The sequence below is a fragment of the Bemisia tabaci genome, chromosome 8, assembly GCF_918797505.1.
Source record: "Bemisia tabaci chromosome 8, PGI_BMITA_v3".
Lineage (NCBI taxonomy): Eukaryota > Metazoa > Arthropoda > Insecta > Hemiptera > Aleyrodidae > Bemisia > Bemisia tabaci.
Window position 1 is genome coordinate 17,302,497 of NC_092800.1, and position 25,138 is coordinate 17,327,634.

The following is a 25,138-nucleotide window of genomic DNA, read 5'->3' on the forward strand; positions in this document are numbered from 1 at the left end:
GCTTCTCGCGCCGACCACAATGTTTCGCGGAACGCATATTCCTTACGCAGATTGTGAAGTTAGGAGTGTATTTTAGACCTTGTCATCGAGATTTTTGAGTCATTTTGTTTTTGAAAATACACTCTTCTTTTTGCTCTTTCCGAAGTTTGCAACAGGCGCATTGCTCACGAAACTCACCGCAAGGATCTGGCATCAATAGCTTCAATTTGTAAATTTTCTGAATTAAGGTCCGTCTTTCCGCGGAAGGTCCCTCATTAGCCTAGGGGCTCAGGGGCTAATTTAGTAACATTTTGGCTAGACTTACTAGAATTACTCAGTTCAATTTAAAACACTATATTTTCACTATAGAAATATATTAGAGTTTAATAATTTTTAAATTGAAAAAACTTTGTAAAATAGCTTCTCATTTTATAAAAGTAGGCAAATGACTAAAGTTTAAAAGCAGTTAAAGTCGGCAACGTTGGGTGGTGAGGCCGATGAAAAACGGTATTCCAAAAACGGTCATTACGAGTGGGAACACGTAGCTTTTTCACGCTCTCCGTTTTGCGGCCTGCACAGGGACGTGACGCCAAGGGACAGGGGCGCCATGGCGCGTCACGCTATCGCGCGCAATGAGATGCGTCCACATTCACTCATTTGCCTCCTCTACGTGTACCTCTCACGATTGCCAAGCCGCGAACTTCACTCAGAGTTCACATGATTTTGTCTTTTCCTCTTTTTAAAGAACGGTGAATTTAACATATCTTAATCTAAAATGGGTTTGGAGTACCTTGCATGTATGTCTTTTTTTAAAACATCCCATGTACGCATAACCCTAAACATAAATATGTCGTTTCCCGGACGGATGGATGTAACGTCACACCAAGATTGCAAAATTGACACAAACCAGTAAATTTTTTTTACAAAAAATTACCGGTGTAATTTTTCTTCAAAACTTCTCTGATTTTTGCGTATCATAGCATGGTTTCGGTGATGTGATGTTTAAACATTTTTCAGAGCTGTCTCATGATCCAAAAATAATCAATTGGAACCGAGTTCATCAGAAAGGAACCAACCCACGTTTTGGAAAAAATTGAGTTAATAATGTTTTTAAGTAGTTGTTTATTTTCTCCTCTCAAAATCTGAAAGTCCAAAAAAAGAAATTAGTCTGTGAAAAGAGGGACTACATTTTATTTTCACACGAAGCCTTATGTAGGAATAAAACTTCAAACCTCTTTTCCTCAGTTTCAACTTGATGTGAGGTGGTTTCTTTCTGATGAATTCAGTCCAATTGATCGATCAACTATCAAATCGTTTTCCTAAAAGCTGAGGAACTATCTTGAAGAAAGTTGAAAGCAAGGCTTCCTCTATAAGAAACGGCGAAATTTCAGAAAAGGTGTGATTTAATTGATTTTGACCTCTCCACAAATTTGATTCACCCTTCCACCACCGAACGAATCCAAGGGGCAGGAGAAAATCTGAACAAGACCCTGAACGAACGACAGAAAAGTCCCGGGGGATGCCAGAAACCTGAAGAACGAAGGTGCCAAGGCGAAACATCGACGTTACAGGTTGGCGCCGAAATCGTGGAGCATCCAGAAAGTTTCATCACTGCGCTGATAAAAGAACATATCTACTCTTTGAGATGGCCCTTATCGCACATGTAACTCCATGCTTTTAAGGTTCACGTGGAAATTGACTTACGCTCTTTCTGCGGGTTGACCCGCTTCCGGTGCGAAAAGTCGACGTCGCTGGGGCGGAAGGGTTGATGCCGACATCTCTGGAGAGTTATTGATGACGGAAATAATTCCGCTTGACACTAGCCGGGGAGAAAGAATTAGAAACTCAAGGGTGGGGGTTGGCGGGGGCGCTGACTCATATCGCGGGGGCGGAGGTGGCGGGTAGGTGTCAAAACTCCTTGATTAGTTCTTCTCCGATACTTCTGAGTCGGTCTTTAATAAATTAAGACACATACGTTTTTCGCGTCGGGCGCCACTGCACTGCCAGCCCGACGAATTAACCCTTTGGGCCCCTGCGGGTAGATTGTTGAATCGTTATCGAATGATCCTTAACGATTAATCCCTATCTTAACAATGCTATTTATCGATCAAGGTCATTCGATATCCATTCAACAATCGACCGCTGTTTGGATGTGAAGTTCCGTCGAGGGTGGGTGATTAATCCCTGAAGCGGAGAAGTCGTAGCTGTTCGCACAACCACGACTCATGGTGCCACGGAATTGAAATAATTCTTCAAGTATACTCAATTCTAGTGAAAAGGTTAAAAAGGTAGCAGACCTTTGAACTCCCATCAAGATTTAGTAGTCTGTAGTCTGTAAGGTATGGATGAGAGTGTGAATGGAGTACGAAAGGAAGAATGATAAAAAATCAAACTAAAAACTCATATGTTTTAATATTTTTAAGAAAGAAGACAGAGAATTTTGTAATTCCTCTTTTTTTGATAATGATTTTATTAGCTAACGTTACCCTGTACATTTAATGCATACATTTAATACGGTACGTTGTACTTAAATAAAATTTCTTAACAAAAACGAGTAATACGTTAAGTATCTTTACGCACAATTTGACTAAGAAACATTTTGAAATGCCTATAACCTTCCACATCCTACAATCCGAACTTTCTTCATTGATCGATCGGCTATCACACATTGTAGGTGTAGGTCTATGGTTGTTCTAAATTGTGATCCTGGATTTTTCTCTCTTTTTTTGAAACTAGAAAATTACGTATTTTCAATCATGGTCCTTTGAATGTTACAGAAGAGTTTAATAAAACAATAAAAAATTTACTAGTAACTAAAAAATCATCAATTTCATTAAAATGAAAAATAATATGTGAGTTGAACACGACGTTGTCCGTTGCTGTCCAAACCCGCCAAAGTTGAAGAAAAATAACCTCCAGCTTGAAATAGAAAACTTTCCGGCTTTAACAAAGGCCCTCAAAATGAGAGCACCGAGGTTTTTTTGGGAATGGAAAAGAATCTTGTCTCAACGACAAACAATTGAAGCCTAAAGCACTTAAATGTCCCTATCTTTCATTCAGCAGCCGATGTAATGTGCAAACCAAGTTAAAAACAAAAGGAAGAAGGGCGAGACGAAAATTATTTAAATCAAAACGAACCCTCGCACACTCCGAAAACCTCGTTTAGGGCGGATATCTCTTTAACCGAATTATCCTCACCGAGAGGCGAATAAAGAGATCCGAACTTAATTATCGAAAAAAGTAAAAGCTCCGCTTTTAAAACGGGAACAAGAAGTGCGAAAAAATCATCAGCGGAAAAGAAATAAAAATAAACGGCGACGGAGAGAGAGAGGGAAAAAAAATGAAATAAACAAGACGTAATTACATTTATGCCGAAGATAATAATACGAGGCCAAATATTAAGGGATGAATCATAGGTGGAAGAGTCGGGGAGGGGAGGGGAAGGGGTAACTTTGATTGTCCTGTGGGGTGCGCTCAGCTGGACCGAGGATAATTCCCGACAGTGTAGGATTCAAACCAAAGGTACCCCGAATTGAAGGTTGTAATGGCTTTTAAAATAAAATGATTTAATGGCCTCAATGATGTGCCGTTTGAGCCGGGAGGGTGGCTTTTGAGGGTGACTTCGGGGGTGTAAGCTCTCAGGGCTCATCCATTATTCGGTATTGTTGAGGGCGCCCGGCCTGTTCGGCCGGCTAGGTAAATTATGTTTCGTTGAAAATCGCACTTAATCGGGTCAATTTTTATCGCTCGCCGATTTTTTTTTTCGCTCGTTTTTTCCTCCTGTTTAATTAAATTTCTTTGAAACGCACATCAAACGATCGCCGGGTACGCGCCCGAGTGACTGGGTCGCCGGTAATTTACCGAATTTTTTTATGTACTAAGGAGGAACACCGTATGAGCTTTCGTACGTCGCCAAATTTCTTGCAGTAAAACAACGAATTTTCCTTGAAAACTGAGGGTAGCCCCCCCCTTAAATTTTCCAGTTTAATCAAAGGTGTTTGTAACTCTTTAGGAAAAGCACTCTTAATGTTCTTCAAAATAAGTGTTTTAGCGGGAGAAATTCAGGAACATTCCAATGTTTATACGGCCCCTTTTTTTAACTTGATAGTGTAGGCCCGTAAAAAAAATGGCTTTTACAATTTTTTGCCGACCCGCGGTATAATTTAGACCGAGTTTAACAGAAAGGAACCAACACACATAAGTTGAAACTGAGAAAAGGACGTTTGAAGTATTATTCCTCCATATGGCTCAATGTAGAAAATAAACTTTAACTCTTCTTAACACCGACTAATTTTATCTTCTCGACTTTGAGTTTGCGGCAGGGGGATATATACGGCTAGCAAAACTCAAAAACATTCGTAACTTAATTTTTTCGAAAACGTGGGATGATTTCTGTCTGATGAAGTCGGTTCTTTTTAGAGCGTAGAGATCTGCCATGCTGTGGATAAACGCCGTATTAGCCTTCAGACGTTGCCTAATTCCCTTAAATTAAAACCGAATTCTTTAGAAAAATTTGGGATATTTTCCCTCCAATCTCCAGATCTAAAATGCTTCAAAATTTCAAGGAAAAATATGCCTAAATTTCCCCAGAAATTCATGTTCTACCAAAGGAAATTTGGCAACTATCGAATGTTCATACGGCATTCTTCCTTAGCGAGGCAGAAATTTAGTTAAACGTTCTCTCGTTCAGGAATCGATGGGTTGTTCCCAGTCACAATGGGTGAGTTTCCTCTACGTTATAACGCTCCAAAGCTTTCATTTTACCTCTCGGAGCAGGAGCAGATGACGTTGGGGCCCCAACGTCACGTCATCCAAGTCGGAAACGTTGTAATTTCCCCCACGTGTGACGCACGGATGTAGGTATCCGTGACGCGCGGTCTCGGGGAGGAAGGTGACATTTCACGAGCGGAAGTATCCGGCTCCCGGGTCGCATCCGAAAACGCTTCCATCCCGCGTTCCATTGTTCCGGTGGCGAAATTATTTCGGCGTTTATTAATGTTCGCATTGTTCCCGACCCCGCATGGCGGAGCGGTTACAGCGTCCGCGCTTTTTAAAAGTCGATCACGTTGAACTGGATGCGAGGCCGCTAATTACGTGAATGTGACCGGCCTTTGTGGAGATTGACCAGTGTGCTGTTTTCGACACTGAAAATTTGGAGGATGTAAGCAGGGTTAGGAATTGACAAGATTGAGGGATGCTACTAGAGATGCAAAGTGAAATTTTAAGGAATATAATTTCATTTTTTTAATGAATGAATGAATGAATTAATTAATTAATGTAATTTCATTTTCAAAAAACTTTCAATGATTTTTCAGGAGTAAGATTTTGTTGTTTCCAAGCGTTTAATGGCACATTAAGTCCAACGCAGAAGTTTAAAAAAAAAATTCATGGAGTTTTACAAACTTTCATTTTATCAATTTTTATAAAATTTTGCATTTCTGGGTGCACTACTGTGTTAAGGAGAGCATTCTTACGTTTTAAAATTTCCCTCGGTAAAATATTTATTCTTAGAGGAAGTTGTAGATATTTTCCTTGGGAATTTTTTTTTATTGTTTTAAAAAAAAGTGCGGATTATTATGCCGTGAATTGTAATACATGTCTCTCTTTTATCAACGCGGGAAAGCTGCTCGTATCACATGTGAGTGCGCGTGTCGTGTAGTGAAATCAATGACCTTAGATTTATGATTAGATTGGATAGGCGACTAAACAAACTGCCTGGCAATGGGCGAAGTATAACGGGAAAATGAAGGCACTCCAAACTGGTATTATTATTTTGGAGCGATTTCCCGATGAAACTTGCTCTTATCTTATGTGAATTATTGTAATTTGCCGAGACCGCTTGAAAATTGCCTGTAACGTATCAATATGTTGCGCATTTTTTCTTCCTTCTTCTTCTTCTTCTTTTTTTGAAATTTCTTTATTTGTGTAACTTTGATGTCCATCACACCTAAAAACTCACCTTTCTCGTTTTTTCTAGCGCACCCCCCCCCCCCTTTCTCTAATTTTCTTTACTTTTGTAACTTTGACGTCGATCACACCTAAAAACTCACCTTTCTCGGCTCTCTTGCATATTTTTTTTCTTTCTTTGTTGAAATTTCTCTATTTTTATAACTTCGATGTCCATCACACCTAATGACTCACCTCGTTTTCTTTGTTCCAGTGGACAGCGATGTCGACGACGTGGTAGCAGGACCCGAGGGGGCGGGCTCCGGGGCGGGGGCGGGGGAGGGTTCGGTCTGCTCGGAGGAGCTCGAGGAGGGCTCCAACTCCCTGGTCATCGACGAAGACGCCGACATCGCCTCGCTCGCCGACGCCGAAGACGCCGACACGAACCACAACACGCCGCCCAAGCGCCCCCCGCCCACCTCGCCCACCGTCAACGGGCGCGCCCCCCGGAAGCCCGACGACCCGGATGACGTCAACGACGGCGACGACGAGGATGACGTCGAGGAGGACTCGGACCACCAGCAGAACATCATGGAGGCCTACGAGAGGCTCGAGTCCTTCAAGGTAAACATCTGAGAAAAAACACCCTGTTTATCGATTTTTTCCATAAGTTTAAATGGTTGATCAATGAATATCGCAAAGCACACCACGCACGGAGAAAAAAACCTCGTGCGTGGGACCCGAAGTTTAGGTCATTATGGATCTCTGAAGTTTTCGGATTGAGCATCCGAACACTTAAAGTCCAGCTGCTGAGGTTTGGATCACACATCTGAAACTTCAGTTCTTACATCTGAAGTACCTCGGTTTTCTCATCCGAAAAACTTCGGTTCTCACATCTGAAGTGCTTCAGATGTAAGAACTGAAGTTTCAGATGTGTGATCCGAACCTCGACAGCTAGACCTAAAGTGTTCAGATGCTCAATCCGAAAACTTCAGAGATCCATATGACCTAAACTTCGGGTCCCACGCACGAGGTTTTTTCTCCGTGCGCCACCGTCAGATAAGCATGTCCTTTCTGAATAAAATTCAGATGATGAAAATTAAATGATAGAAGATTGTGAAATGAAAATGGGAAACAAAATCAACGTTTCACTATGTCTGTAATAAAAAAGCACGAGGCTCAAAGTAAATCCAACTCGATGATAAGTCTATTTTGAGCCTCTATAACGAGAGACAAGAGACCCTCCACCAGTAGCTTGGGAATGGTGGAAGCTTTTACTTTCGGGACTTCAATAGTCGACTGTTAACCTACCTACTTTGTTGAAGGTGAAGAATAAGTCGGCAGTTTCGTCACGCAAACAACCCGAAGTTTTTGACTCATGACGTTACCCGGAGCTCATCAGTCACCAGGTTGGTAGGTCAACAGCCGAAAAAAGAGTGATGACTGTTGCTCCCTAATAATTGTCCATGAGGAAGTGTTGAGTCCCCGGAAGTGAAAGCTTCCACCTAGAGTACCTATATTAAGAGAGTATGGCCACTGGGCCCCATGGAGAGGCTTAGGACCCAAAAATGGCGGTGCTTTGATTTGGTTTTTGAGGATGGGAAGGGGGTCATCGCCAACTTCTGACGGTTATCACCAACCGCACTTGCTGCCAACCTTACTGCATCTAAGATAATTTTTCTCGAAAATTGCACACGATTAGCCTTAAAAATATGTAAAGAAGTCGCAATAGTGCATTTGGGTAAATTTCTCGTTACGATAAGCAAAGAAAACTACATTTTGAGTCATTTTGCAGTACATTAACTTACAGCGTCCGCCATTTTTGGGTCCTGAGGGCTCCATTCAGCCTAAGATGCCTGAGCCAATCAGAAGTGGTAACACCATAGTCCATACTCTCTCAATACAGGTACTCTACTTCCACCTTTCGCCAGGCCAGGAGGCCAGTGGAGGGTCTTTCGTATCTATCTATGACCAGTTCGTTTTTCCTAGGGGAAGTTCTCTCTATAAGATGACTAAGTTTTGTGTGTTTTGGTTTGTAAGGTGTTAAACGGAATCGAAGAGGCCGAAAGCAACATCATCCTGAACAACCTGAACGTGAGGAGAGGTGGCCCGCGCGACACGAAGCTCAAGGAACTCCTGGAGCGCTCCTACACTGCCCTCAACCTCAACTCCCCCACCAAGTCCCCCGCACCCAGCTCCAGCCCCAATCCCGCTACCAAAGATGCCGATCTTAACCTAGAAAATAGTAATTCAGGTAAGATACCTCACTTTCTCCGTTCTTTTTTCTTCTTTTAGTTTCTTTATTCTGTGGACATAAACTCATGTTACTCACAAGTTGGTGAAACCGTCATTTCCTGAGGACTTTTCTCCACTTACCTACTGGGGTTTTCAAACTGGAACCGATGCTGCCGTGCTAAGGAAGAACGCCGCATGAACATTCGAGAGTTGCCAAATTTCCGTCGATAAAATGTTTATTTTCCTAGGAAAGTCATGGATATTTTTCCTTTATATTTTCAGAATCTTTAGGTAACATTGGGAGCTAAATTATCTGAAAACTTATGAGGAAAATATTCATAAATTTATCAGGAAATTTGCATTTTCTTAAAGGATATTTGACTACGCCTGAAGATTCATACGGCGTTTTTCCTTAGCACAGCATGTGGTATTTGCGATGTAAGTACTTTCCTTCCGTAAAATTCGCGAGGTATATATTTGACGACCTATGCCCAGGAATGCAAAATTGCATTAAACCTAATTGAATGAAATTTCATGAATCTTCGTGAAAATACTGAAAAATTCAGTACATTATGAGACGCAGACGCATTTATACAGTAAATCCTTAATTTTGAACTTTAGGGCGCACATAAATCATAAGTCAATTTTTTTTTCATTTTTTCTAGAATTTTCGTATAGACGTTGCGTGTTTTAATATTCGCAGCCCCCGAAAACTTCATAAGATTTCACGAAAAATTCAATTTCTTTCCCAGCAAGATGAAATTTTTTATGGAATTTCATTTTACGTCTTTGAACGGAACTCAAAAACCGCGTGAGCGCAGGATGCGATCCGCGTGCGACCCAAAGAGAGCCCGGATGCCGGGCGAATAAGACGCGCGATTTTATTCGCGGGCGAAGACATTTATTGCATGGGCCGCGGGCGGGGGCGGCGAGGGGCGCAGTTGGCGAGAAAATTGTTTACTCTCGTTGGCCGAGTTCAAAGGGAGCGCTTGACGGCCCCTTCAGAGGTGAGGCGGCATCCCGCGCTGCACGCGTTGAAATACGGGCGCGGGCGGCCGTAAACCCGTAAAACGCGGCCACGTGAAACGGCGCGGCGCTCGTAAAAACGACGCGTCACAACTGGCCCGGCTTGGCGGGTCGTCCCACTGTGACGTGTTAATCCGGCTCCCGAGCCTAGCAGAGGTGTGTTCGCTCTTTGACTTCCGGGGTCAAATCCCCGAAGATGCGGGTGAATCGTTTAGTTGAAAAAGGACGTAACTGGAGGGTTCTGGCGGTATGGAAAACCGGGAAAGTGAGGGAAAATCAGGGAATTAGCGACGATCGGGAAGTCAGAGAAAGTCAGAGAATTTAATGTGTTCAGCGTTTAGCAGGAGTGAGTGTCACCTAAAAGAAAATTGAGGAAGTAAGGGTATCTGAAAACGAAGAAATGGTGGCAACCCTGTAACTGCCAGTTTAATCGGAAACGCGTTTTTTTTGCCAAAGCGCGAGGATTTCTTTGAACCCATCGAAAGGATTTTGCCGAAAACTGTAGCTGTCTGCGTAAAAGGGGATCGAAGCTGAAGAAAATTTTGCAGAAGTTTAATTTTTGTGGAACTGGTTCAAAAATTGGAATTTGATCGGAACGAACTTCCTGGTAGCGCAAAAAAGTTGTGAGCTATATAGTATATAGTTAATTCCTGTGCAAATTCCGCTATACTGAGGAGAAAAGCCGTCAACGGTTGGTCAAAAATGGGATCTAATTCTCTCGCACAAATTCTTCCTTTTTGTAGCTGTCCGTTGAACCTGTCAACTCTTCCCAATTCAGTTATCATGACCTCCTGCTACTAACCCACAACAAACGCATCACCGAGTTCCCCTCGACGCCCCAAAACGAGGTCGGTCCTGCTATCAGGAGCGACGCTATCAGCGAGGACCGGGGTAATTCGACACGTTAAATCCGTGGCTCGTCGGTCGGTGGCGATGGCACGTTATCAGGGTCCGTCCGGTGAGAAGAGGAAGTACCGTGGACGGAGGATGGAGGCAGGAGGTTGGAGGTTGGAAGCTGATGGCAGGAGGCGGGTGCTTTTTCGAGCGCTTTCCGATCCAGCTTGCCGGCCCGATAAGAGCCCCGAACAAAGACAGCTTCAGGAAATCATCTCCCTAATGAGCTCGGCTAATAGTGTCGTTGTGGCCTTCGCCGCGTTGCCATCGCGCCGATCGTGGTTTTAGAGGCGGAATGGAGAACTCGCAAGGGTCTGAAATTTGATGGATTTCGTGTTAAAGTGGAATCTACTAAATGAGATGAACACAAAGATACCCTTACTTCATAGATTGAGCAATTATAAGTGGAGATATGACAAAATAACCGATTCTGCTAAAATACATGTGTTTAAATGGAAAATGCCGTCAGATGACGTCATTAGGCGGTGCATTTTCTCACTTTTTAATCTATTTTAAAGCATTTCCTATGTCAGAAGAAAATTATAAAAAATACTGTGAAATCAGCTCTTGAAACTATCGTATCCACTTTAAAGTTACACTTTAAAGTCGTAATTTTGACGTGACAACAGAGTGTTCTCAACACAACAGTTCTCGGCTACTTTCGGGAGTATCTGCTCCAGTTCCGCTGCCCAAAGATCGAGGTCGACAGCGGCTAATGGCGGCTTATAAGTTGCCTGGCGCACAGTGGATCGAGTCAATTAGAGAGGTCGGACATCAATTTTTTTGACTCAAACCAAAAATTTTGATATTTAATTGGTCAAATTGTAAAGTTTAAGGGGTGCCTCTAGCAGAAATGTTTACGAGAAAACCGCTGAAACCAGTTTTAGAACCGTAACCTTTTGTATAAATGGAAGTATAAGCTTTTAAAGTTTAAAAATTGTGTCCGACCTCTCCAATTGACTTTGTGCACTGTGCGGCGTGGAACAAGACGATAGTCCTAAACAGATTGTCGGAGAGAAGTTACCCGGTCCGCTGATCCAGCTCCTTAACGAGACTGGAGCGGTGAGGCCACCTCAGGGCTATTTAAAATCAATTAACGGGTGGTTGTTTATCGCAGAGACCAAGAGGGCTATTGATTATTATTAGCATTGTGAAATGTTTTTGAAGGGTCGTATGTATCAAAGTTTGGTGTTCCATATCATCCCAACTAATGTGATTTTTAAAACTGAATTTTCGGTTTATCAAACCAATCCTGCCGTTCCTTTAACCGAACTTTTTCGGTAAAGTGAACTAACGAACAAAGTTTGGTCTCATATGCCAACGTTCGGTCAGTGATTTTACAAAAATCAAACTACTTTTGAGACAAAATTCTTCCAAGGTCTCAAAAAATTATTCGAGCAGCGGGCTGAATGCTGAAATTGATAGACACAGCTATAGACAAAGAGGACAAAAAGAGATGGAGGGATCCTATTTGTGGAAGCGGGTGGTCGCAATGGAGACGTTGCATGTGTGAGGAATTTGCGATTTGACTGTTGATTCTTATTTTGCAAAAGTTCGCGAGAAACACGATGGTGCCACTGGTTTTCTCTGAAATCAACTCCCAAGCTCAAAAAAAGCTGTCAAGTTGAGGCCAAAATGGAGGGGATACTCCACGCTGTCATAAGAGTCCCCCTGTACATCAAGACAAACTTTCCATGTAAAGATAGGGAGCAAATACATTGACAGGGCTGCCACTTTATTTCGGGACTCCAAAACTGAAAACACGGCATTCCTGTTAATGTACTTGTTCCCAATCTTTGCATGGAGAGTTTGTCTCGATGTAGAGGGGACTCTCAGGATAGCGTGGGATATCCCCTCCATTTTGGCCTCAACTTGAGAGCTTTTTTTGAGCTTGGGAGTTGATTTCAGAGGAAACCAGTGGCACCATCGTGTTTCTCGCGAACTTTTACATAAGAATCAACAGTCAAATCGCAAATTCCTCACACATGCAACATCTCCATTGACAAATGAGGTAGATAATACACTAACTAACGACAACTCACGAGAGACCATATTATCAGCCCGTCATTTTCTCCTTTAGCCTACAGGAACCAACTATTTTAACCAATAGGATCGCTCCATACTCCTCATGTCTTTTTTGTCCATCGCTTCGTCTATCGATTTCAACAATCAGCCCGCAGTACGGTTCACTGTGCTCTAGTTCTCACCCACGCCCGCCCCTCAAAAAAAATCCATGAGAACAATTGCCGGGCAAATTGCGCCATAAAACAAAAGACTTGTTACCATCCCGGCGGAGGAGCCATGAGCGGAGCCGTAAATAACGGGGCTGGACCGTGTTATACGGGGTGGATGCCCGACACGGCCGCCCTATCAGGAGCCGCGCCTCACTTCGACAAACGGAACGGTCTCGATTTACATAACTGCAAGCAGAGAAGCCATTAAGTGCAAGCCTACGAGAGGGGTATTAAGATTAAAAAACAAACCCTGAGAGGAGCTCCTTCAGGAACCCCCGCTACAAAACCGCGTATCTCAAAAACTTAGCTGGTGCTATGGTGACCCTGCGTTCTTTCCTTGGTAGTTCTTATTTGGACTGAAAATAACAGAAACGCAGCAAGTCGCATTTTGGGAAATTAGATGAGGTGCGATCGGTTTTGAATTAAACTATAGTCGTAAAGTTCCTTCGGTCGAAAATTCCAAGTCGAGAAGAAGTATTTTGAACGTGGAAATAGTCGTTAAACTTTGTTCAAAGCATTCAACCTTACGGAGGTGTACAACTTTAAACCTCTATTTCTCGGCACATAATACGACTTGGTTGATTTACGTCAAACTCGGGTAAGTTGAACTAGTACTAGTTGTCGCTAAAAGTGCGTATGTCCATTTATCAAGTGAACCTCATATTGCAAGTAGGTATTCTTATGGAACCCAGAGTTCATGAGGAAACTGAATGTATTTTCTTTTCGGAACATTTCGATTATTTTTGTCAGTGGCAGACCATTGGAATCACTTGCAAAGTCCATTTTTGAAGTTTTATCAGTCCAGGTTTGGAAAATATATCATTTCAAAGTTCAGCGCTACCGGAAACTTTCAACCACCCGTGAAGACCAGTAGGATCGCTTAATTTTCCCTATATCTTCTCTGTCTATCGCTTTGTCTATCAATTTTATCAAACAGCCCGCTGTTCTCGACGAAAAACTCCGTTTATTTGAACCAAAGTCCAGTGCTACCTAAAACTTTCAACTACCCGTATAGACCATTAGGATCGCTCAATTTTCCCCGTGTCTTCTTTTTCTATCGCTTTGTCTTTCAATTAGACTATTTAAGTTACGATTTTGAATGTGGCCCTAATTAATGTTGCTAAAGAAGCAAGTGGACTGCACTTTGCAATAAGGACCACTATTTGTCGTTCATTTCAGAAACAACATGTATGCCATCGGTTTTACCATACAAAAAGGTGATTCTATTGAAGAGCCAGAGACATTGATTCCTTATTGCAAAATGTAATCCAAATATTATTGTCGGAGTGGCCAGAAGAATTAGGCCGCGGGGAGATACGCGGTTTTTGGCGGGACTTGGTCGGCGGATTTTTCCTCGGGGGCGCTGGTTGTAAATCAGAGGTTTGGAGAGCGCTCATGTCGAAACGACTTCCTATCCGGGCGATTCCTCGCGAAGACTTCTTTTGGCATCCAAATTGCGGGAGCCGGAGATATATCGGGCCCCATTGTCGGGCCCAAGATGCTGGAGCTCACCCAGATTCCCAATAATTTGTCAAAGTTAATGTTTAATTCCCGGCGAGACGCGACGGCGGACACAATGCTTATCATTCCCGGAGCGGAGACATATTCGCCCAATAAGTGCCTCGGCCCATTCCCCCCCAGGAGATAAGATCCCTGCCGCCCTTTTGTTGCTGTTATGAAATTAACTCTTAATAACCCTGCGTCACTCGTTCATCTTCCGCCGCGCCCGGCCAAGTATTTCCTCTTTGCCAAAATCAACTTACGGCCTCCAGCCCACCGAACGGCCTGGATACCGATAGGATAACTGCTGAGTTACGTTGGATTCCCATGCAGATTTTTGAGGTTTCTCAACGAGGTTATCAGATAGAAAATTTTCTAATTGGGACCAGGGTGTCTACAAGTCTGGAAATAGTACTGATTTTTTAAGGGCGGTCCGGAAGTACTGAAAAAGTGCGGAAATTCCTCAGGAAGGTCCGGAATTTTCTTCATTTTTGTGTCATTTTTGTAGCATTTTAAGCGAGAAATTCGTATTTAGTCAATTGGAGGTACTAAAAAAGAACTGACTTTTTCTGTTAAGAAGGTACTGAATTTCTTGGGAATGTACTGCAAAAGTACTCCTTTTTGGCCAGCCTATTTTAGTAGACATCCTGGTCCGGGACCTTTGGCCATGACAGAAATGGGAGGCCCCTCACTGGTATGTTGGCAATGGTGGAAGCTGTTTCTTTCGGAGCTTCAGCATTCAACCGTTGACCTAACTACTAGGTCGTCTTTTTAACAACGAGTTGGAAGTTTCGTTTTGCAAACAAACGGAAGTTTGGGGAACTTGTTTGCTTCATGACGTCACCCGAAGCTCATTATCCACCTAGTATGTAAGATGACTGTTGCTCCCTTAGAATTGTCTGTCAGGAAGTTTTAACTCCTCGAAAGTAAAAGCTTCTACCTGTCGCCAAGAGGCCATGGTACCAGTGGCTACCTAGACATGGATAATTTTTAATGTTTAATACGAAATGTTTCTCATATCGCATTCTATATCCCTCTACCTAACTTTCCGTTGGGGAAGTAATATCATCCGCCTAGCTTCAGAAAATTTAGTTCATAAATAAAACCTTAGAGCCTACAAATACTACGCTCACGGCTGGATGCCAAATCCAGTTAATCTTCTGGAAATCATGCATTTCATCCATCACTTGTATGTCATACTTTAATCTACCAATATGGATTATGAGATTTAATCGCCTCCGAAGTGGAACTAATTTCAAAACGTTATTTACTATCATTGGAAGCTTAGGTTGAGATGAGACATACCTGAAAATAGTAGTTTTTCACCAACAGGTGTTTTCTGAAGTATTGAAAATTCTTGGGAGGGCCCACTTTTTCCCTTTGACCCTCACATTGGATTATTTGAGCATTTTTTATTGCCGGCTCAAAAATTACTGTTTTTCCATGGCATTATTTTATTTTTTTCCAAAATTTGTCGATCCAACATTCTGATTTCTTTGAAATAACCCACCCAATCGGAAGTCATGGAAATCCGCTCAGTGGAGTGCCCAAACAAACTGTGACAAAAAATTAAAATTTACATTGTTTAAATGGAAGACTTTTTAACTTTAGCACGTAGTATACAAGAATCTGGGTCATATTTCCAAAATTTGAACATGGCGAGCTGATTAAGAGACCTGTCGATAGCCGCAAAACTCATAAAAATAGGCTTAGTAGAACGCTAGAATTGAGCGTCACCAGTGCAGCAATGAAAATTTAGGAGGCTTGAGAGCTTATAGCATAGATGTTCCCCAAGATATATTGTCTTCTACATCGATCATACCCAGATTGCGCCAAAGCTGGATCCAATTTGACGGAGACGCAAACGGTGCTTACAATGACAACAGCGCCGCATCTTGGCGCATTTTTTCCGCGAATCCCACCCTCCCGACCCCTCGCCGCCTCCTCCTCCGCTTTTTCCCATTTTTTATCCCGTTTTATTTGATTTCCGCCAGTTTCCTGCTGTTCGGGACCATGTCGTGAGTGACAAGTCCCGCCCCCCGGGCAAAAGTGCTTCATTCACTCGCCCGAGGCAGTATCGTAAAGTTCCCGCTCAATGGGGGCCTTTCAACCGACAATACTCTCCAAGAAGCGACGATATAATGCAGTATCTAGGCGGGGAGGGGAAGGGGGCCGAGGGGGAAAGAATTTTTCCTCGTCGTTCATGAACCGCGTGTAAGAAGTCGAGAGACATGAGTCGAAGGTGGAAGATCGCATCAAGAATAACCAGTGCCAGTGGCGTGGCGTGTTTTTCGATGTATCGCATTTGCAAAAAAATTGCGAAATTCAGAGAAATGAAATCAAAATTCTGTTTGGAAAAAAACCTCGCATTCGGTTGTTATCGATTGTTGTTCAATTGTTATCGATTTCTGTATCGAATGCGAGGTTTTTTTTCCAAACAGGATTCTGTTTCATTTCCCTGAATTTTCCAAATGTTTTTGTTTAAGATGATTCATTAGGCTCATGTGCAGGGGCTATCGTCCTTTTTTTGGACTGTAACCTCAAAATCTGCCGAGATTTGTTACATAATTGATGCGATATATCGCATGCCAATTCGACCACGTCAAAAAACTTGAGGATTCACCTTAATAACTTCTGGCATTGAATAACTGCTTCTTTGATGAGGATTAGCCCGTGCATAAGTAGCGGCCAGGGACGCCCCCCCCCCCCCCCTAGATTCCCGTAAAATCGATGAAGAATAAAAAAACTTACGAGACAAGGAAATTCGGCACCGCTGTAAGGCGCCGACTGCAATCAAGAGGTAGAGGGCCGAGGATGGGTCAAGAATTCAGATGCCCCGGGAGGGCGTCGTAAGGTGAGGGTGGGGGAGGCGAAAGCACTTAAACAACTGAGCCCGAGGAGTGGGGCGGGGGAGGGGGGAGGCTAAGAAGGTATTTTGCTTATTAAATTAAACTTCGGACGTTCTTTGATAAAAGGGAGTTAAGAATGAGGTTCCCCGTCGAGACGGGGGGGGGGGGGGATCGCTTAGCCCCTTATTTGTCCACGGGGTTCGCATGAGTTATGACCTAAGTAAGTTACGGGGATCCGGAAATTATCTTAGGACCCGGGCATCGACCACTTTGATTCCGGACTCGCGGTGAATGGCTAAGCAGTCGCTTTTTGCCCTGAGTTTCTTGTCCGGCGGATGATTTCCGACTCCAGTCGTAATTGCGACTCGTAAACCAGCTGTGGGTTTTTCGGGGGAATTTGTAGAGTTAAGAGAGTTAAAGCAATATAGTCCATGATCTCTCATCAAAATTTGCACGTAGATTAAATGAATTTTCCGCACTGAAAAAAAAAGTTACGGCCATGTAGACATACCGTCCTTTCAGGGCTCAGATGCCAAAACTTTCGGGTGCTGGAGACGTAGCTTCGATTGCTCCGGGTGCTACACTCGGAACTTTCGGCCTCTGAGCCCGGAACGCCGACGGTATGTCCATGTAGCCTGTAACTTTTTTCTTCAAATTTGCACGCAGATTAAGTGAATTTTTCGCATTGAAAAAAAAGTCACGGGCTACATGGACGTTACCGAAAGTTCTGGGTGCTGGAACCGTAGCTTCGACTGCTCCAGGTGCTACGTTCGGAACTTTTGGCCTCTGAGCCCGTAACGCCGACGGTATGTCTATATAGCCCGTAAGTACAGCTTCCACGGCCGGAGTTTCTTTTCAGTGCGATTAAGTTTTTATGGTTGGAAAATGGAGGAGAGTCATTTCAATTCGAACGAAATTTATCTAATAACTGAGCGAGAAAAAAAGTTGTCGTTTAAAAAAAAGGCATTTCTAGCTTACCTTTTGGTTCCAAAAAAAAAAAACGATGTCTTGTCGATTTTCCCATAAAAAAATCTGTTTGAATTTTTTTTTTTTTAAAAAGAAAGAAAAATTGACGGCAACCTCGTCTCATGACAGTCATCCATCTCGCCTCGGCTCGATGCGATCGAAGTCCCCGACTCAAAGGATGACGTCATCCATTGCGGAGCGTGTCGAAATAAAAGCGCAAGGCCCGGGGCCAGCAGGGCGCAAGAGAGGAAAAGACGCGATTAAAAGCCAATTAAATTGGAATGCAACTAATTGAGCGGTTAAGGTATCCTCCGAAGGAATGGAGGAAAGATCGCGGTGAGGGGATCGTAATTGGCCCCCTCCTGTCCCTGCGCAAGAGACACCGCAGGAGTGTATGCAGACCTGCCATTAGCACCAATTAACATCAAACAGATAAATCCACCCAGGGACCCCCTCCCTTCCCAGGGTTGCCGCCACGCTTGTGAAAAAAGAAGTAGAAACAACTTTTCCAATGGAAATCGAGCAGATATTCGAGTTGTAATTTGAGATAACTTAGGGTGAATCTTCATCACTTTTGGGAAAGATTCGACAGGGAACATGGTCGTAACCAGTGGAACAGGGGACCTGCCTCCCCCCTAGAATTGACAATAGTAGCGTCTGCCCCCTCCCCAGAAATTCCATCTGAAAAAAAAAAAATCGATCATGTTAACCAAACATTCGGTTTTCCGCATCATCCCAAATATTCGGTTTGTCAAACTGAACTTTCGGTCCGTGTAACAAAGCGTTCGGCATATATATGACGACCAAACTTAGTCGGTCAGTTCACTTTACTGCACAAATTCGAACCGAACCGAAAGTTCGGTTTGACAGACCGAAAATTCAGTTTGATGAACGGCATTAGTCGGGATGACATGGAACACCGAACTTTACCATGTATGATCTAACTTTTATTTCAATGATGGTGGAAAAAAATCTTCGTCAACCATAACTTTTTATCGCAGTGTAACTCTTTGTGACAATTTCAAAGTATTTTTAGCTGGATATACTTGAAACAGCGTGATTTATATTCAGAAATTAATGAAATATTTGCGTCACCAAAGCCTCTAACAGCGTTCAAGTATAGAGTTGAAATTCCAAAATATGCCGGGGGAATGCGGAGGCCCCCCTGAACCCTTTTTTGAACTGGAGGGTATTCCAGACCCCTCGGTAATAGGGGGATTAAGGGAGCTAGGCCCTCCTCAGCACTATTAGTGGATCGATGAATTTGAAATACCGATTTAAAAAGGCATAATCGCAGGTACTTACGTACCGTTTGCCTGGTGACGTTCATTTTTTTTTTTTTTATTAAAAAGGTCAAATCCTTTCGCCTCTCTTACGTCAATTTATACAAATCGGAATTTTAGGAATAATTCGTTGAAGGAATGTAAATCATACTTGATGATTGTAACTTTATAATTCTCTTCGAGGACTTTTAGGCAATGCCAGTATTGAATTATTTCATAGTATATAAATGTGGCAACTTACGCGGAAATTGTCTTCTTACAATTTATTTCTTCTCCCGTGCTACCAGGTCCCGTGTTTCAATTAAACGTGGATTTTCGACCAGGGTCTCTTGAGCGAAATTGGTGCTCTGAAAAACCAACAATCCAAGACATTTCTCTTCCTTCACCTCCTCGTTTTGCTTTCTCACGAAAGTATCTTAATATGTAATTTGAAAAATAGAATGAAATTGTGAATCAACCACTGTACTAATTGCGAGGGGCGTTGGTTCATTTGAAAGGTGTTGTTCTCAATGCTTCGGGAAAACTATAAATTATTTTCTGGGGTTCGTCCCCGATTTTTAAATCCCTAAAAACTCATAAATTGGATGAGGGGAAGTGGGGGTTTTTTGTTTTTTGTTTTTCGGAAAAGTTTTGTTGCTACGCATCTTACTTTACTGTTTGCTGTCTTTTTATCAGCTGTTTTCATTCAACAATCATCATTAAGTGAGGTTACTTCCAACACTCAACTGCCATCAACTTACATTTTTCTTTTCCCGCGTTTTTTTTTTTTTTTTTTTACGGTTTTTCATGACTGGTTCCATCTTTTTCCTATTGCCAATTTTTACTCATTAAGTCAATAACCTCCAATTTTTTTTCTCATTTCTGATGAGAACTTTTCACGCTGTTTCTTTTCAATGTGTATAAATATGTTTATTATTAATTTCCATTTTCATTTCATCCTTTTTCTTCTGATTTATTTTTTTTAATTTAAAAATTGAACTTTTCAGTTATGATTTTGTTAAAATAATAATAATTTTTACTAATTTTAATTTTAAATTTAACAGTTGTTATGAGTGAAATTTTCAATGACCGAGGCGGTCGTCCTCCAAAACGTGGTCGCGTTTTCCAGAATTCTTCGCATGTTCGTTTAGTGAAGCAAGAACTTAACTCTGTTATTTGTATAGAAAATCAAAGTTTCATTTCTTCATTTCGGAAGTATAAAATTGATGATCAGAACTTTGATGAAAATTTTGTTACCAAATTTTCAGTCGGTTCAATGAATATAATTTGTTATCATTTTGATGCTCGCCATTTTCAGGGTGAAATGTCCAATGGTCATTTTAATAACTGCTGCCAAAATGGCTTAATTTCTTTACCGAGTATTCGGACAAATACCGATTTGAAATCATTATTTTTATATTCTCCAAATTTCATAAAGCATATCAGAAATTATAATAGTGCTGTTGCTTTTGCCTCTTTCTCTGCAAATCGAATTGATATTCCGGGTGATGGACCTTATTGCTTTAAAGTTCAAGGATCCATATATAGGTAAGTTTATTTAATATTTATCGTTACGTAACGTACTTTTTTCAGTTTCTCAGTCCGTCCCTCCCTCCTTCCCACCCCTTAACGCATCCGGAATGCAGCTGCATTCCGGATGAAGAAAAGCAAAGTTGTAGGAAATATAGGAAGAAAAGCAGGACAGAAATGGCAAAAGAAGAATCAACAATTTAATCGAAAAAAAAGCAAAGTATTTAAAAAATAAAAAAAGATCTTCTTTAAAATTAGTTTGAAAACAAATGTAAAACCTAAAAAATAATTTTGTATGAAGATTAAAACAAAATTTTAGTTTAAAGTTTACTAAATAAAATTACAATTTTTGAAAACATTTGTTAAATTTATTCTCTCAAAAAAATAATTAGACCCAATTCAAAGACAAAACAGAAAATTAAATGAAAATAAATAAAAAAAAAAAAAAAAAAAACATGTGAAAGTGAAAAGTGTACAGGAAAAATAAGGGGCTGCGAAGCAGCCCCATAAGCCCCTAGTAAGACTATATTTACATTATTAGCTCTATTAATATTGACTTTCTACAGATGAAATTTAATGATATTCGGAATTTCTGTAATTGCCGTGTTAATAATTATTATAACATGAGGATACCAACCAGCGCGAGTAGAAGCCACATTATTTAAAGTATAATAACAGTTCTAACCTCTTTACCATTCATTACTATAGTATGATAAATTACAGAAACAATTTAAATTTCTGAAATATCCAGTATATAGAAGTAAATAAATTACACTACTACTGCTGCATCCAGTAACTTTTTTTACACGTAATTAGCCTATTTTAACCTTTGACCACTTACCTGCGTGATGGATCTTAGAGAAATGTCAACAATTGGTTGCGCGGAGTGATTAAAACCGATTTCGCGCAACCGACCTCATATCAGATAATATCATGCTGCCGTCGGAGTAGCAGATATTAGCAGCTAAAAATTGTTCAGGAGGCTGCTCAGGGGTCCTGTGGGTCTGACCCAACAAGTCCCAGCGTGGCACTCCTTGGCACTTGCAACGAAAGTTAATGTAAAGTTTTATTTTCAGCATTTTCGGCGCGAGGACTTTCAGACGGCATAAATCGTCTTCAAAGCTATTTACGGCTACACTTTAGTAGTGAAAAATGATCAGCAGCTTTCATAGAGTAAGATTATATCATTGGAAAAGGTCTCATTAAATTTTTAAATTAGGCTAAAGAGTGCACAAACATTGGTGCGTTTTTAGAGGAAATTTTAGATTGCCGACTTAGTGGACTTTAGAGGCCTCTGCCATCAATATGGGGGATGAAAATTTAAAAACTATCATCAAATCAATACAATATAGTACCCGTAGAACACATTTCCGGTCCTAAACATGCACAATCCCTGACTCGCCCACGTCCGACCTTTTACCCATATCGCCACACCGCACCGTGCGCCGATACATAATAGGTTTATACGAATTTTCGATGAAATGCTGCGCGCGAAGATAATTGGCTATACCAAATAGCCACTGCTCCACGGTCAGGAGAGAATAATGATGTCCACTTATTGATCCCCTTCCAGGATTTACCTATTAACAATAAACAATAGACAAAGAGGGCAACGTTGTAGAGGCGGAGATAGGAACTCTGATAATGAACTTGATGATGGGTTTTCGTGACGTATAATAACGATCTACCTATTGAGGATGAAGTTCAAGAGCATGGCAATTTTAGAGGTGTTTCGGAGGGTAATTTAATTTTCGTTATAGATGAATGGGGTATACCTGTTTCAAACGATAACGTATCCTGAATCACGTGGGGAGTGTGGGAAAGCGTTCTTGCCAGATTTACGATTTAGAATTCGTAAAATTGCACCATATCTCATGGCAACTTTAAAGATCGCCTACTTATCGGGTTCAAAATTGGTTATTGGTCAATACTACGAGTATTTGAGGGGCTTGGAGGACAAGGCGCATAAATGCAGTTTTTGCAATTTCGAGAAATAAAGTGTTTGAAGTTTCGAAATTACATGGATCCTAATGGCAGAAAGAGAGTTCAAACCGACTTTTTAATGCTTAAAAATTGGAATTTGGGAGCAAAAAGTTTACAGAATGTGCAATCAGACTAGTCCTATATTAAGTAGGTCATTCTGTTATAAATACCACCCAAAATAATTCCTTTTTAGTCGATATATCTATGAAAATTTGCTCTGCTAGAAAGCTTCTCTGGGGCAAAGTTCTCTCGGATTTAAACTTTTACAAATAAAGATTTTCTAAGTCCATTAAAGAGAACTTTCCGAAATTTAGCTCCCAGGTCACAGGCGAATTAATTGAAATATGTGTTACATCTCAACGATCATTAGACAAGGTACGAATTTAAGCATTCTGATACATGTTGCTACGCCAAAATTTCACGTAGAACACGATTTCCCGCAAAGAAAATTACTGAGATATTAATGCAAAATTAAGATATTTAATGTTTCTCAACGCGTATATTCAAAAATCTCGCTCATAAAAAAACAAAAGTTACGTGACTCAAATCGCGCACCAAACGTCTCTGCGGTTTATCGATGGCTGAGAAAAAAAAACAAGTTTCTCCGTTTGCGATGTTGTAAATTCCTGTCATACTTCATGGTTTCCTTCAAAAACTAGTCAACGTAATTCATGCAAAACTTCTTTGGTTTTTCCTCTCAATCAGCGTAATATTCTGTAAAAAATTCAAGCTATAAAATTGGCCTGTTCCTCCTTGAAATAATAAATTAGAAGTGAACAATTTGAAATTCCGCAATGGAGATAAGTGGTTTCGCACTATAGCTATTCTGCCTTGCGGAGGAAACACGTCGTATGAGCCTTCGAAATGTCAAAATTCCTTTGCTAAAAAATGAATTTCCTGGTGAGATTATGAATATTTTTCCTACAATTTTTCGGATAATTTTGTTCGCTATCTCTCTTGAAGTTTCTGAAAATATTCATACCCCTCCCCCCAAAGTCTGTACTTAATTGAAGGAAATTTGGCAACTCTCGAATGTTCATACGACGTTTTTCCTTAGCACGGCAGCATCGTGTCTCGGCCTCGGCTTTCCCGCGCTCAACACATGACGGAAGGCCGATGACGTCACGAAACGACTCCAAGGCGATGCCTGCTGTTTCCTGGCAGGAACAAACCGAATAAACTAAGCAGCGCGAATAAAAAACGAGGGAAGCAGGAAAAAGGATGCGACTCGTTTTGCAGCTCACTAAGTTTTACGATTCCGGAGGAGGGGCTCTCGTGGATAATCCAAACGCGAAAACATATTATCGCTAAAATTCTTCGAGGACTACTTAATAAATTCGACTCAATTTTTCCCTCGCTCGCCAGCCCATCAAAAAGTGGATATGCAACCCGCACGCCACGCCAGAGCACCCGGTTGCCGCTTTTCGCCATGAAGGAGAACGTATCGAAAGATTATCGACGAGGGACCTATACAAACAAATTATGAGGTCAGACACAGGTCAAAAAGTGTGCCGATTTGCATTAGGCAACAGAAGATTCTGCTCTCTCGAAAGATGATTCAGACTCACTGCTGTTTTTTCTTAAATTGCTCAATTTGCAGCTATATAATGCTTTTTCATAACTCCTGTTCTTCATTCCCAAAACGGATTTCGATGTTTTTGCTGCACCTGTCAGATAATCTAAATTAGATCAGGTGAATTTTTAGGGAGTCTCCGAATTCGAAATTGTGTCGTTACTTCTCTTTTCTGTACCAAGACTTGAGACTAATGATTGAAATTGATAAACAAAGCCGTAGACAAAAAAGGAAAAGGTAGAAAAGAGCCTTTTTTTGGTTGAAATGTGTGGTTCTCACAGTCTAAAGGCGATACTGATGCATTAATTATGCATTAATTATAGGCCTATTATGGGTTGCCATTAGTTAGTTCATTATCTACCTTTGTCCATTGCAAATGTCACCTGCTTTCACCAATAGGATCACCCCATGTTCTCTGTCTCTCCTTTTTTTATCAATTTGAATATCACACGAGGCTTGTCTAAATAGTCCCTATACGTCTGCTCGCGACTATGTCCTCTCGCCTAATCATTAGCTCGTATTATTACATTTACAGGATCGCTCTACTTTCTTTTTATCGCATTTGTCTATCAAAATCAATAATCAGCCCGTACGTGTACGTGTACGTAGTCTCTGGCTCTCGCGACTATTCACTCTCTCCCTCAATCTTCAATTTGTATTATTCCATGAGTACTGGGCAACCCCGCTGCCCGTGCCCATTAGCCTACGAACGTCATAGGCGAATGTGTTCTCCGGGTTGCCTCAAGCCGGTTCCAAGGCGCTATGTTTATGGGGGTCGTTTGGCCGGGGCCCAGAGCTTCCGGAGGGGGCCGACGAAGGCCCTCGCGTGCCTCCCAGAGTACCCTAGGTCGCGAACTCCTTCGCCTCTTAGCAAAAACCACATGTGGCTTCACAGAATCTCCATTGCAGATACGTGTTTTCCAGGGAGGCAGAAGGAGGCTCCTCTTTTGTCACGATGCGCCGCGCCCAACACGGCTGTTTTTATGTTTCTCCTCCACTTGGCGAATTTTCGCGCTGCTCCGGAATTTACGATATTGCTCCGGATCCCGGAGTGAATCCTCTTAAAATTATCGGTTTGGCGCCATTGCCGCGTCGTTTCTAGTCTTCAGATAAAAAAAAAAAAAAAAAAAAAAAAAAAAAAAAAAAAAAAAAAACAGTTTTCAAGGATTTTCAGTAGATATATAGCACCTAATATTTTACATGTTTAATTTCGATTGCCAG

General features: G+C 41.6%; 1 protein-coding gene across 1 annotated transcript in view; it reads left to right on the top strand.

Moving 5' to 3' along the window:
• Window positions 1–6,290: 6,290 nt before the first annotated feature.
• Window positions 6,291–25,138, top strand: part of zfh1 (Zn finger homeodomain 1) — a 253,000-nt gene continuing 234,152 nt past the window's right edge. Inside the window, exons 1-2 of the mRNA XM_072303441.1 lie at window positions 6,291–6,489; window positions 7,906–8,119. Coding sequence (XP_072159542.1) covers window positions 6,457–6,489; window positions 7,906–8,119 — 247 coding nt within the window. The 5' untranslated portion in view covers window positions 6,291–6,456. The remainder of the gene's footprint in view (window positions 6,490–7,905; window positions 8,120–25,138) is intronic.